Below are 14,162 nucleotides of genomic sequence, written 5' to 3'. Positions count from 1 at the left end.
CATAAGAGGCAGAGGGGAAGAGAGAGAAGGAGACACAGAATCCGAAGCAGGCTGTCAGCACAGAGCCTGATGTGGGGCTTGAACTCACGGAGTGCGAGATCATGACCTGAGCCAAAGTCAGTGGCCTAACTGACTGAACCACCCAGGCACCCCTTAATTTATTCTTTATAAAAATTTTGTTTTTAATGTTTATTTTTTAGAGAGGAGAGAGAGAGGGAGAGACACAGCGCAAGCAGGGGAGGGGCAAAGAGAGAGAGAGAGACACACAACCGAATCAGGCTCCAAGCTCTGAACTGTCAGCACAGAGCCTGAGGTGGGGCTCGAACCCATGAACCGTGAGATCATGACGTGAGCTGAAGTCAGACACTTAACCAACTGAGCCACCCAGGCGCCCTTTAACTTAACATTTATTCTTATGTTCATTTTTGGTCTGTTTTTAATTCATATTTTATATTGAGTTCCTTGTGGATATTGAGTACATAAACCTGTTAGTTTTCTCAAGGTATGTAACGTACAAAGTGTAAATCATTAAATGTTTTTGAGTGCCTAGTTCATGGAAAATAGACACAACATTAAAACTTCAAAAAATCATTGTCTTTACTTCATACTTTAAGTGTTGACAAGTTACAATTTTATGGGTGTTTGTGGAAAGGAAATTAGAAATGTAAGCTCAGAATAATTTTTGTATTTAGCAGACAGATATAGAGTCAGAATACATGAATCTGTGTTTTTTTCTTAAATAATGTTTACTTCGTTTTCAGATTGTTGCCAGCAAAGGAGGTTTTGAAATGGTCACCAAGGAGAAGAAATGGTCTAAAGTGGGTAGTCGCTTGGGATATCTGCCAGGAAAAGGAACTGGGTCTCTTTTGAAGTCACACTATGAAAGAATTCTCTACCCATATGAGCTTTTCCAATCTGGTGTCAGCCTTATGGTGAGATGCATCATTTTTTTTTTTTTTTTTTAGGAGTGGATAAATCCAGTGGGCCAAATTTGAATGTTAGACTGTGTTCACCATAACAAGTTAGCAGTTAGTATAGGAAGTTAAATTTCTCCTAGTACCAAAATTTGGGATAGCAAGGTGTAGTTTAAAAATTGTGGCTGTTTTTGGTGGTTTACAAGATAAAGGCTAATGGGAATGAAGGCTATTTTCTTATTTATTTAAAATAAATCCTCATGACTTAAGCTTTTTGAAAAATTCCTCTTGGTTTCATGTATTTTTTTTTAACAGCTTTATCGAGGTATAATTTGCATACCATAGAATTCAGTCATTGTAGATACTGAATAAATTTAATAAATTACATATTTATGCAGTAATCACCACAATTCAGTTTTAGAATATTTCCATCAGCCCAGAAAGTTCCTTTGTGTTTAATTGTAGTTGGTTCCTATTCCTACCCTCAAACCCAGATAACAGCTGATCTGCTTTCTGGCTCTGTAGTTTTTTGCCTTTGTAGAAATTTCATAAAGATGGAATCATACAATATAATTTTGTGTCTGGCTTCTTTCACTTAGCCTAATGTTGAAGGTTCATCTATGTTTTAGCCTGTATTAGTACTTCATTCTTTTTTATGGCTGACAATATTCCATTGTATGGATATACCATATTTGTTTATCCATCTACCAGTTGGTGGACAGTTAGATTGTTTCCAGTTTATGGCTATTATGAATAAATGCTATGAATATTCATGTATAAGTCTTTGTGTGGACATATGTTTTCATTTCTCTTGGGTAGATACCTAGGAGTGGAATTGCTGGGTTATATGGTAAGTTTATGTTTAACTTTTTAAGAAACTGCCAAACTGTTTTTCAAAGTGGCTGAACCATTTTACATTCCCACCAGTAATGTAGAGGCCTCCAGTTTCTTCGTCTTTGCCAACACTTGATATTGTCAGTTTTTTTGCTTATAGCCATTCTAGTGGGTGTGTAGTGGTATCTCATTGTGGTTTTAATTTTCATTTCCTTAATGATCAATGGTGTGCATCTTTTCATGTGCATATTAGCATTTGCATATCTTCCTTGATGAAGTGTCTGTTCCGATCTTTTTTTTATTGGGTTGTTTGTCATCTTACACTTCTTTTAAGAGTTTGCTATATAATCTGGATACAAGTCATTTATCAGATACATGATTTTACAAATATATTCTGCTAGTCTGTGGTTTGCCTTTTCATTTTTATAATGGTGTCTGTTTGAAGAGTAGTTTATTGATTTCCCTCCTCCCTGCTTCTATGGATTGTGCTTTTATTGTCCTAAGAAATCTTTTCCTAACCCAAGGCCCCAAAACTACTTTTTGTTTTCATCTAGAAGTTTTATAGTTTTAACTTCTATATTTAGGTATGAGATCCATTTTCAGGGTGTGTGTGTGTGTGTGTGTGTGTGTGTGTGTGTGTGTAGTATGAGGTAAAAGTGTAAGTTCGTTTGTGGGGGGTTGTTAGGAATATCCAGTTGTACCAGTATCATTTGTTTAAATTTTCCCATTTATCTTGACACCTTTGTTGAAAATCAGTTGACTATAAATGTAGGTTTATTTCTGGTCTCCATTTTGTTCTTTGATCCATATATTTACCCTGATACTAATACTGTGCTGTCTTGAGTACTATAGCTTTATAGTAAGTTTTGATATCCAGTAGTATAAGTCTTCCAACTTGGTTCTACTTTTTTCAGAATTTCCAAACAATTTGCATTTCCACATAAATTTTAGGACTGACTTCTCAATTTCTACAACAAAAGCCTGCTAGGATTTTGATAGGGATTGTCTTGAATCTGTAGATCGATTGGTGGGTAGAACTATCACCTGCTTTCATGTAATTTTGGGGATTTATTGGAAATTTATTATTTTTCTCCTGATTCTCAAATCTGACTTCTTATCAATGAATCTGCTCTCTTTGTGTGCTCTGATTCTTTAGGGTGTACAAATGCCTAATTTAGATCTAAAGGAAAAAGTAGAGCCTGAGGTTCTTGGCACTGATGTCCAAACTTCCCCAGAGCCAGGCACAAGAGTGAACATTCTGCCGAAAAGAACAAGACGTGTCAAGTCTCAGGTATCAGCTTCCATGGATCATTTTTAACATGCGTTTTAAGTGCATTGACTGCAGAACAGTTATGTGGTTATTGGAGGCAGTCACACACTGTTGTTCTTTAGAACTTGAAGAGACCTATTTTTCATTTACTTTTACAATAAAAAGGGAAGAAATGATAAAATTCAGTTTGATTTGATTTAGCAAGCTTTTTGTTAATTTTGAACAGTTTTTGAGAGGGATGACAAATCAGAGGGTGACTGGGTATTGTAGGGCCAGCGTTATAGACATGCTGATGATCTGTAGTATATTATATTTTCATGGTTAGAAGTGAGAGGAGTAGGAGAGGATGGTTTTATTTTTCACTCATTCCTTTAAAAGCTAGAGTATGAGCTTGTGTCTGAACCATTCCATTGTTAACTTCTAGAGTGTTCCTGTAGCCTAAAATATTTTTTTTCAGAAAAAAAATGCCTTAATTTCCTTTTTGTGTTTCCTTGTCCTCCTTTTCCCATTCCCATTTGTGGCCCTCAAAGTTACATTTTTTAAAGTTGCTGGTAAAGACAGGTCTGTAGGTTGACAGTGAGATGCCCTTATAACTCTTAGATATGTTTCATTTAACCTGTGGTTGGATCAGAAGAGCAGCTTAACTTGATCCTAATCATTGATTTTAATATATCTAAAGAAACATTGTGTTATAAGAATGGAAATGGTTCCCACTGAAAGTAGGAATGGAGGGAGGGGGGGTGGCTGGGTGGGCTGGGTTGCTCAGTAGGCTAAGCATCTGACTCTTGAATTTCCACTCATGTCATGATCTCACAGTTTGTGGAATCAAGCAGCAGATTCTCTTTCTCCTCTCTCTGCTCCTACCCTGCTCATGCGCGCGCTCTCTCTCAGTCAATAAATCAACACTAAAAAAACAAAAGAAAGTGGGAATCAGAGAAGGGACTTGATCTATTCATTATTAATAAGACTTATTGGATCTAGGGTTGTGAGGAGTTCTGTTAGTAGAAAGGAAGGTAGTGATATTTCATCTTGCTTTTCTAGAGTTCAGGGGATATCTGTCTTTCATGCCATGGCAGCTTTCTTTGCTCTGAATTCATGTTCTTTATTTTATATTATTTTATTTATTAAAATTTTTTTTAATGTTTATTATTTTTCTTAAATTTTTTTTTTTTAAGGTTTATTTATTTTTGAGACAGAGACAGAGTATGAACGGGGGAGGGTCAGAGAGAGAGGGAGACACAGAATGTGAAACAGGCTCCAGGCTCTGAGCAGTCAACACAGAGCCCGACGCGGGGCTCGAACTCACGGACCGTGAGATCGTGACCTGAGCCGAAGTCGGATGCTTAACCGACTGAGCCACCCAGGCGCCCCTTTAATGTTTATTATTGAGAGACAGAGAAAGACAGAGGATGAACATGGGAGAGGCAGAGAGATGAGGAGACAGAGAATCGGAAGCAGGCTCCAGGCTCTGAGCTGTCAGCACAGAGCCTGACGTGGGGCTCGAGCTCACAAACTGCGAGATCATGACCTGAGCTGAAGTCAGACACTTAACTGAAGTCAGACACCCAGGCGCCCCTCTTTTTTTTTTTTTTTTTATGTTTATTTATTTTTGAGAGAGAGAAAGAGAGAGAACGAGTTGGGGAGGGATAGAGAGAGAGGGAGACCCAGAATCTGAACCAGGCTCTAGGCTCCGAGCTGTCAGCACAGAGCCCAATGGCCCAGTGTGGGGCTTGAACTCATGAACTGTGAGATCATGACCCAAGCCAAAATTGGACACTTAACTGACTGAGGCACCCAGGCGCCCCTGAATTTATGCTCCTTAAATAATCTCCTTAATAATAATTTAGCGTCTTAAGTACTTTGATAACAGAAAGTAAGTGTCTTGAATGAGGAGTGTGAATTTAATAGAAATTCAATGGAAAGTGAATTATAAGTTATAACATATTCATTAATTAGTGAGTTATCAATATATAATATAAATCAGTAATTCATAATTTAGTTATATATTATAATTACATAGTATTTATAACTTACATTTATCATAGTAGGAATTCTTTCTTTAAAAATTTTTATTTAATGTTTATTTATTTTGAGACAGAGAACAAGTAGGGGAGGAGCAGAGAGCGGGGAGAGAGAATCCCAAGCAGGCTTTGCACTGTCAGGGCAGAGCCTGACACAGGACTCAGATCGTATGATCATGAACTGAGCTGAAATCAAGAGTTGGATGCTTAACTGCCTGAGTCACCCAGGCGCCCATATCAGTAGAAATTCCTAATTATAAACCATTATAAATTGGTAAACTCTGGCTTAGATTTTTATTACTGTGGTTGATGTCAGAAGTTCTGATCATCTTTGGATATATAGTGATGATTCTATTTTAAGACAAACAGTTGAAGACTAGTCTCTGACATGATGATTCACTTTTGAAGAGTTGCCCCAAGTGGCCCTGCGCATCTAATCATTGGCCAGCTTGTGATGAAATTTTTTGATGTTCCTTCTGAAACCAGAAAAAGTCCTGCTGCTGGTTGCCTGTACATATTATAAGAAAAGGACAACATAGAATGTTTTACCTATTGTAATAATTGTCACTGTAGTCAGATTGGTTGATATCAGGTAGAAAGTAGAATTATTTTAGAATTTTTTTTCTCCAAAGATCTATTCATTCATTCCCTCATTCATGTTATTCATTCATTCATTCATTCATTCATTCATTCGTGTGTGTGTGTGTGTGTGTGTATGTGTATGTGTATGTATTTATTTAATCTCTACACCCACTGTGGGGCTTGAACTCAACAACCGAGATCAAGAATCACATTCTCTTCTGACTGAGCCAGCCAGGTGTCCTTAGGATTTTCAGTTAAGAATTTCTTGGGGCGCCTTTGTGGCTAAGTTGGTTAAGTGTCCGACTTTGGCTCAGGTCATGATCTCACAGCTTGTGAGTTCGAGCTCTGTGTCAGGCTCTGTGCTGACAGCTCAGAGCCTGGAGCCTGCTTCAGATTCTGTGTCTCCCTTTCTGCCCCACCCCACTCACACTCTGTCTCTGTCTCTCTTAAAAATAAACAAACATTAAAAAAATTTTTTCTATAACTCTTGGGCGCCTGGGTGGCTCAGTCAGTTAAGCATCTAACTCTTGATTTTGGCTCAGGATCTCACACTTGGTGAGATATGAGCTGAGAGTGCAGAGCCTGCATGGGATTCTCTTTCTGTCCCTCCCTGTCTTGGGTGGTATGTGTGCTCCCTCTCTCTCTTTTTTTTTTTTTTTCTTAAAATAAATAAACATTAAAAAAAGAAAAGAATTTCTTCAACTCTCAATTTATCCCTAATTACTGTATTGCCAAGTCTGCCTCATTCCTAGTCTTCAGTTTCAGAAAGAAAATAAAGGCTTTCTGGTAGAACTCCTTCAACTTCTTGCCCCATACACAGAATTGTTAGTATTCATTCTTAATTTCTGCCAATCTCAGTGGGCAAAGGGTACCTTTGTTTCTAAGGATAATCCTTCCACATCCATCCTTTCTGGCTTCTTTAGTGATTTCAATATTACCAGTTGTGAAATCTTTCTCTCCTACCTTCTCTGTCTGCTTGGATCTTCTTTTACCCCCAGTGTAAACATGTTTATGTATCATCTTAAAACAAAAACTCTCTTCCTAGATAGTGCCTTACTCCTTGCCTCTCTAAATGAACTTCATTTTTTTTATATTAAAAAAAATTTTTTTTAATATTTATTTCTGAGAGACAGAGCGCATGTAGGGGAGGGGCAGAGAGAGAGAGGGAGAGAATCTGAAGCAGGCTCCAGGCTCTGAGATGTCAGCACAGAGCCCGACATGGGGCTTAAATTCATAAACCGCAAGATTATGACCTGAGCCGAAGTCGGATGCCCAACTGACAGCCACCCAGGTGCCCCTCTAAGTGAAGTTTCTTGAAAAATAGTCTGTGTTGTCTTGTTTCCTCAGTATCTGCGTAGCTTTTTTACTTTTTTATTTTTTTATTTTTGAGAGAGAAGGAGCATAAGTGGGTTGGGGGGGGGGGCGGGCAGAGAAAGAGGAGACACAGAATGCAACGCAGGTTCCAGGCTCTGAGCTGTCAGCACAGAGCCCAGTGAGGGGCTGGAACTCAGACTGCGAGATCATGACCTGAGCCAAAGTTGGACATTCAGCCGACTGAGCCACCCAGGCGCCTCTTTGCTTAGCTTTCATACTCTGTAATCTGACATTGAGTAAAATCATTTTATTGAAACTGCACTACCTAAGTTACCACTGAGTTAATAATTGTCGGAAGCTGAGTACATTTTTTTTAAATTTCTTATCTTACTTCATCTCTGGTCACATATACATTTAATATGGTTGTTGACTCCTCTCCTTGAAATTCAGTTATCTTGATTTTTCTTTGTCTTTCATGATGCCTCTCTCCTGGTTATTGTCTTCACTCTCTGACCTTTCCTTAGTCATCTTTGTTCTCTTTTCTCATTGCCTTTTACTTGGTGTTTTTAGTCGTTTCCTATCTTTACTCTCCCTAGCTGTGTATCTACCCTGTGATTTTAGTTACTACCTATACACTCAAGAATCCTAAATATGTCTTTAAAAAATTTTTTTTAATGTTAATTTATTTACTTCATTATTTATTTATTTTTTAATGTTTACTTTTTTAAAAAATTTTTTAACATTTATTTATTTTTGAGACAGAGAGCATGAACACGGGAGGGTCAGAGAAAGAGGGAGACACAGAATCTGAAACAGGCTCCAGGCTCTGAGCTGTCAGTACAGAGCCCGACGCGGGGCTTGAACCCATGGACCGCGAGATCATGACCTGAGCCGAAGTCGGACGCTTAACCGACTGAGCCACCCAGGCGCCCCAATGTTTACTTTTTTTTGAGAGAGAGAGAGAGAGAGAGAAAGAGCACAAGCGAGTCAGGGACAGAGAAAGAGGGAGACATAGAATCTGAAGCAGGCCTCAGGCTCTGAGCTGTCAGCACAGAGCCTGGTGCGGGGTTCGAACTCACAGACCGCGAGATCATGACCTGAGCCAAAGTCGGATACTTAACCGACTGAGCCACCCAGGTGCCCCTATTATTTATTTATTTTTAAATTTACATCCAAGTTAGCGTATAGTGCAATAATGATTTCAGGAGTAGAGTCTGGTGATTCACCCCCTACATATAATACCTAGTGCTTATCCCAACAAGTGTCCTCCTTAATGCCCCTTACCCATTTAGCCCATGCACCCACCCACAACCCCTCCAGCAACCCCGAGTTTGTTCTCTCTGTTTAAGGGTTTCTTATGTTTTGTTCCCCTTCCTGTTTTTATATTATTTTTGCTTCCCTTCCCTTATGTTCATCTGTTTTATATCTTAAATTCTTTTTTTAATGTTTTTTAAATAATTTTTTTAAATGTTTATTTTTCACAGAGAGAAAGACAGAGAGAGAGAGAGAGAGAGAGAGACAGAGTATGAATGGGGGAGGGGTAGAGAGAGAGAGAGAGGCAGACACAGAATCTGATGCAGGCTCCAGGCTCTGAGCTGTTAGCACAGAGCTCAACGTGGGGCTTGAACTCATGAACCTTGAGATCATGACCTGAGCTGAAGTTGGACACTTCACTGACTGAGTCACCCAGGTGCCCTGTTGTATTTTAAATTCTCAATATTTATTTATTTATTTAATTTTATTTTATTCTATTTCATTTTATTTTTTAAAATTTTTTCTTAAGTTTATTTTGAGAGAGAGAGTGAGCGGGGAAAGGGCAGATAGGGAGAGAGAGAGAGAGAGAGAGAGAGAGAGAGAGACAATCCCAAGCAGGCTCCACATTGTCAGCACAGAGCCTGCTGTGGGGCTTGAACGCATGAACTGTGAAATCTCTACCTGAGCTGAAATCAAGAGTTGGATGCTTAACTGACTGAGACATCCAGGCGCCCCAAGACTCCTAAATATGTTTTGACACCATGGTTATTTATTTTTGAGAGGGAGAGAGAGACAGAACGCAAGAAGGGGAGGGACAGAGAGAGAGGGAGATGGAGAATCTGAAGCAGGCTCCGGGCTCTGAGCTGTTAGCACTGAGCCCAGAGTGGGGCTTGAACCCATCAACCACGAGATCATGACCTGAGCCGAAGTCAGAAGCTTAACTGACTGAGCCACCCAGGCGCCTAACTCTCCTAAATATGTCTTGTCACCATGTTTCTTTTCTGTTTACCTGGGATGTGTGTGTGTGTAGAATATACGTATACACGTGTACTTCTTGGTGGCCACGGCAGGTATGCTGAATTCAGTACACCTCAAACATTATTACCTTTTCTAAATCCATTTTTCATTTGTTATTTTCTAGCTCAGTGTCTTTGACAAGCCTTCCATCAGTCTCTTAAACAAAAAACAAGTTATGAAAGATATCCCACTCCCCCTTCTTCTATCACATCACTTGCTTTTCTCTGCTAGAGTTGTTTTTCATCTGCAGCCTCATTAGCGAGCTTTTTGAAAGCTCGTTTATACATTCAAGGTTTTACACTGAAGATAAATTACCTTTAATTACATTCAAAACTTTTTTTTTTAAGGGAATAAGCTGTTGGGCTGTATCTGTATAAATGTGCTTTTTATTTTCTGGAGGTACAATGAAAGTTTATACTTGTATCTCACTGCATCATATCTGATTGCAGAAATTAAAGCATAATTTACAAGAAAAAAATAGAAAACAGTTTGTGAAGGGTTATCAAACCCTTAGCATATTTATACTTTAGAATGAAGCCCATAATGCCAATATGTCTCATTATTAGTGACACTAAGTTTGAGCCAATTTCTCCATTATACTTAAATTAGTATAATCAAATCAAAGTTTATGTGTATTAAAATGCCATTTTGGTTGGTTTGGCTCTTATATGATCATAGGTAGTTTGGTTCTTATATGATCATAAGGTAGTCTGTATTTTGTCCTGGTTTATTTTTATTCTTACTGACTATATTTTTAGTAAATTTTGGTTATTTATTTAGTGTACATTCAGAGCGTATGGGCCATCTGAATTCATGATGTAACACTTGTGTCTACCAGGATGCTCTCGTCTTCAAGTACTAGAATGCCAAATGACATCAGTTTAAACATTAACAACACAGTTTTCACATAAGGACACGTTTTTCACATAAGATTTACAGGTATAGGTAGTTCTAGGATTGATGCAGCAACTGCACATTGCCATGAAGGGCCAGGCTCTTTCCATCTTTCTGCCTTGCTTTCTTCAGTGTGTGGGTAATATATTTCTTCCTAATTGCATTGTGGTTGCTGCATAGTCCAGCACCATACTTTCACCAGGTGAATCTCCTAGCAGTATGGAAGGAAGTTGGGACAAAGGCTTACTCTTCGAGAAGCTTTTTCTCATTAGAAGATGAACATCTTCCCAAGAGACTTCCAGTAGACATTCTTTGTGTCTCATTGGCTAGACCAGGGTAACAGTTCTACCTCTGGCTAGGTCATCACTAATAATGAGAAATGGCATGACTGGCTTAGGATAATCATTCATCTCATGGACTAGGCATACTGCCTTCTGTTCAAAGAAGGATGTCCATTAGCAAGTTAGAAGTGAGGATCTCTGTTGAGTTATTACCAGTATTATATTGGTTATTACCAGTATTATTTGTCTCTGGACAGAACTTAATTGACAACTGTGCTTTTCTTAGAGATAGGTTTTCTTTTGTTGAAAGGAAGCTGGGTGTTGCATAGTGCTTGGATGACTGTTCAACTGTTGTAATGAGGCAGTGAGTGGATTTAGAGAGAAGAAATCAGTTAATTTTTTTCTCATTTTGAAGAGGATCTTGAAATTTTTCTTGGTTAGGAAAATAAATATATGAATCAGAATAATTAGATAATACGAGTTTTGTTTATTGTTTTAGTCAGAATCTGGAGAGGTGAATAGAAACACGGAACTGAAGAAACTTCGAATTTTTGGGGCTGGCCCTAAGGTTGTGGGCCTAGCAATGGGAGCAAAAGATAAAGAAGGTAAAATCTGTTATTTGGTCATGAAAAGAAATAAGGTAATAAAAATAATATTTGAATTGCGGTCTGCCTTGGGATTTTCTTGAGTGTAAACTTGCAGTATGGTTTTTAGATCACCCTTTATGGCAGATAATCTTGAATTTAAGGCTTGAGGAACCATATTTTATTGAATTTTTATATTTGAAAGAGATAAATTTTCATTTTTATGTCTGATATGTGACAGAAATTTATAGTTTCTGAATGCTTTAGTTTATGAGAGAGTGGTGAAATAAATGGTTCTTACTTGGTGATCTAAAGCTTTTAAATTCAGAGACAGGGTTCCGTGACCTTTACTATTGACATGTACTGCGGGGAGTTCATGACTTACATTCTAATTCCAATTTTGTTGTTTTTCCATAATTATCTTGATACATTATGACACTTCATTTAAAAAAAACTGTGAAGAAAGACTAGTTACTCTCAGCTTAGTATGTTTGAAACTTCTTGTGAGTAAAATTTCTAATGTAAAGGTCAAGTTTTGCTGTTCTATGTACATGTCAGTTTGAAAACTCAGTTTAACAAAGGTTTTGTTGGATTTGTTTTTAGTATATATGAATTTAATGAAGTGCTATAATCACAAGTCACATTAGTTATTATCCATTTCATGATATAAATCACAATTCAGATTGTGGACGAGAACTCTGGAGGATCAGATAATATTGTCCCATCACTCTAAAAACATTCAGTGTGATAGGACTTACCAAATACATTATGATATTTATTATCACCCTTTTAAGAATTAAGCACTTAATTGTCTTTTTCATTCTTGTACTTAATGCATTGGCTGGCAGTGATCTGAAAACTAGTCTCAAGTTAGTCCCTGATAAGTACTACATACAGGCAGTATAGAATTAGTAGTTAAGCTCTCTAGAGCTTGATTGCCTGGAATGGATTCCCAAATCTGCCTCTGACTGGCTTTATGATTTTGGGCAAGTTACTTCTCTATACTTTAGATTCTTTATCTTCAATGGGGATAGTAGCATATCTACCTCATAGTGTTGTGAGTTTTAATTTAAATAATTTTAAGTAGTGTCTGGTCCAGAGTAAGCTCTCAACATTAGTTTTTACTATTATTATATAACTATTTTTATTTCAAGATGAGGTCTCCCGAAGACGAAAAGTTACCAACAGGTCAGACGCATTTAACATGCAAATGAGACAACGGAAAGGAACTCTCTCTGTTAACTTTGTAAGTGTTCTGAGATGTGTCAGGAGGGAAAGGATTTATTTTTAGTTTTGCACTTTTTTATCTCGTTATGTATTAGTATGCCATTTGGTTAGTTCATTTGGTTAGAAGACTAGATGGTAAATTTAAAGTTGCAGCTTTCGTTTATGTAATGTTAACCTTGCTTTGTCCATTTACATTGACTCTTCCCCTAAGTTATACTCATGTATACCTTGTGAATGAGAGAATAAGAATCTAAATTCTTGAGCTGTATTGTGGACAGTGCTCAGTATTCGTTCTCTACAAAGAGTGTTTGTGTATAGGAAGGATGACATGGTGTATTTTATTTATAGAAATTGACTTTCAAGTGGTCTAGAAAGTCTTTCTTTATTCTGATACCTTGATATGCTTTTATTAAGTAGAAGTGCTGAGGAAATTGAGATTTTATGAAAACCTGTTTAAATACAGTCATTTAAAAAATATTCAGGATTTAAGTTATGTGTACTTTTTAGTATACATTATTTTGTTTCAATTAAGGAATTCCTGGTAAAAATTCAGTATTACTTATTGTAGAAAATAGACTTTTATTTTGTTTGTTTTCTAACAGGTTGATCTCTATGTTTGTATGTTTTGTGGTCGGGGAAATAATGAAGATAAATTGCTTTTGTGTGATGGATGTGATGACAGCTATCATACATTTTGTTTAATTCCCCCACTACCTGATGTGCCCAAAGGAGACTGGAGGTGTCCTAAATGTGTTGCTGAGGTACAAGCCTAAACTTTATAGATTCTTTTTTAATTAATAACAATAATATACACATACACACATATAGTAAATCCAATTTCCAAAAGTGCTTGCTTTGTTCTTCAATGTTTAAAATCTCTAAGATTTTTTTTTTTTTTTTGAGAGAGAGAGAGAGAGGGCACAGGTAAGCAAGAGGCAGAAAGAGAGGGAGAGAGAGAGAGAGAAAGAGAGAGGTGGACTCATCCAGGGTTCATGTTTTACCTGAAACAGGGCTTGTGCTTACCCGAATCGGCAGAGCACTAGCTCTCCTGAAGCAGGGCTCGAGCTCACCCAGTGTGAGACTCGAACTCGTAAGCTGTGAGGTCATGACCTAAGCTGAAGTCAGATGCTTAACAACTGAGCCACCCAGGTGCCCTAAAATATCTAGGATTTTTTAAGAGCAATATTGAATGAAAATGTAACAGTTGTATTACGGCAGTTTGCCTTTCAAAAACTCTTTTTCTGACTATCAGTTAGATAATTCTGTTTATTGCTGTAGGTGAATGATACTCTTGCTCAGAACGTTCATATTCCTGGAAACCTGGCTGGCTCAGTCGGAAGAGCATGTAACTCTTTCTTTAAATGTTTTATTTTTTTTAATTAATTTTTTTTTTTTAGTGTTTATTTACTTTTAAGAGAGAGAGAGAGAGAGATGCAGAGCATGAGCGGGGGAGGGGCAGAGAGAGACAGACACAGAATCCCAAGCAGGCTCCAGGCTCTGAGCTGTCAGCACAGATCCTGATGCGGGGCTCGAACTCACGGACTGTGACATCATGACCTGAGCTGAAATCAGATGCTTAACTGACTGAGCCACCCAGGTGCCCCTAAATTTTTTAAATTAAAAAAAATTTTTTTTAATGTTTATTTTAGAGACAGAGAAACAGAGCACAAGTGGGGTTGGGCAGAGAGAGAGGGGGACAGAATCTGAAACAGGCTCCAGGCTCTGTGCTGACAGCTCCGATGCGGGGCTCAAACTCACAAACTGCGAGATCATGACCTGAGTCAAAGTCGGACACTCAGCTGACTGAGACACCCAGGCACCCCTAAATGTTTTATTTTTGAGAGAGAGAGAGAGAGAAAGCGCAGGGGAGTGACAGAGAGAGGGTGAACAGAGGATCCAAAGCAGGCTCTGTGCTGACAGCAGCGAGCCCAGTGCGGGGCTCGAACTTAAAACCATGAGATCATGACCTG

The 14,162-nt window shown here is 38.1% G+C and overlaps 1 protein-coding gene across 2 annotated transcripts in view; it reads left to right on the top strand.

Moving 5' to 3' along the window:
* Nucleotides 1-14,162, top strand: part of KDM5A (lysine demethylase 5A) — a 99,425-nt gene that overhangs the window by 14,370 nt on the left and 70,893 nt on the right. For both annotated transcript variants that reach the window (XM_086714362.1, XM_086714363.1), the window contains exons 4-8: nt 762-932; nt 2,905-3,039; nt 10,881-10,986; nt 12,120-12,211; nt 12,795-12,953. In XM_086714362.1, the coding sequence (XP_086570488.1) occupies nt 762-932; nt 2,905-3,039; nt 10,881-10,986; nt 12,120-12,211; nt 12,795-12,953 (663 nt within the window). The remainder of the gene's footprint in view (nt 1-761; nt 933-2,904; nt 3,040-10,880; nt 10,987-12,119; nt 12,212-12,794; nt 12,954-14,162) is intronic.

Source organism: Puma concolor, chromosome B4 (genome assembly GCF_028749965.1).
Source record: "Puma concolor isolate L17-30 chromosome B4, mPumCon1.1.hap2, whole genome shotgun sequence".
Taxonomy (NCBI): Eukaryota; Metazoa; Chordata; class Mammalia; order Carnivora; family Felidae; genus Puma; species Puma concolor.
Note: the sequence above shows the minus strand (reverse complement) of the source record. Positions and strands in the feature narration are given on the sequence as shown.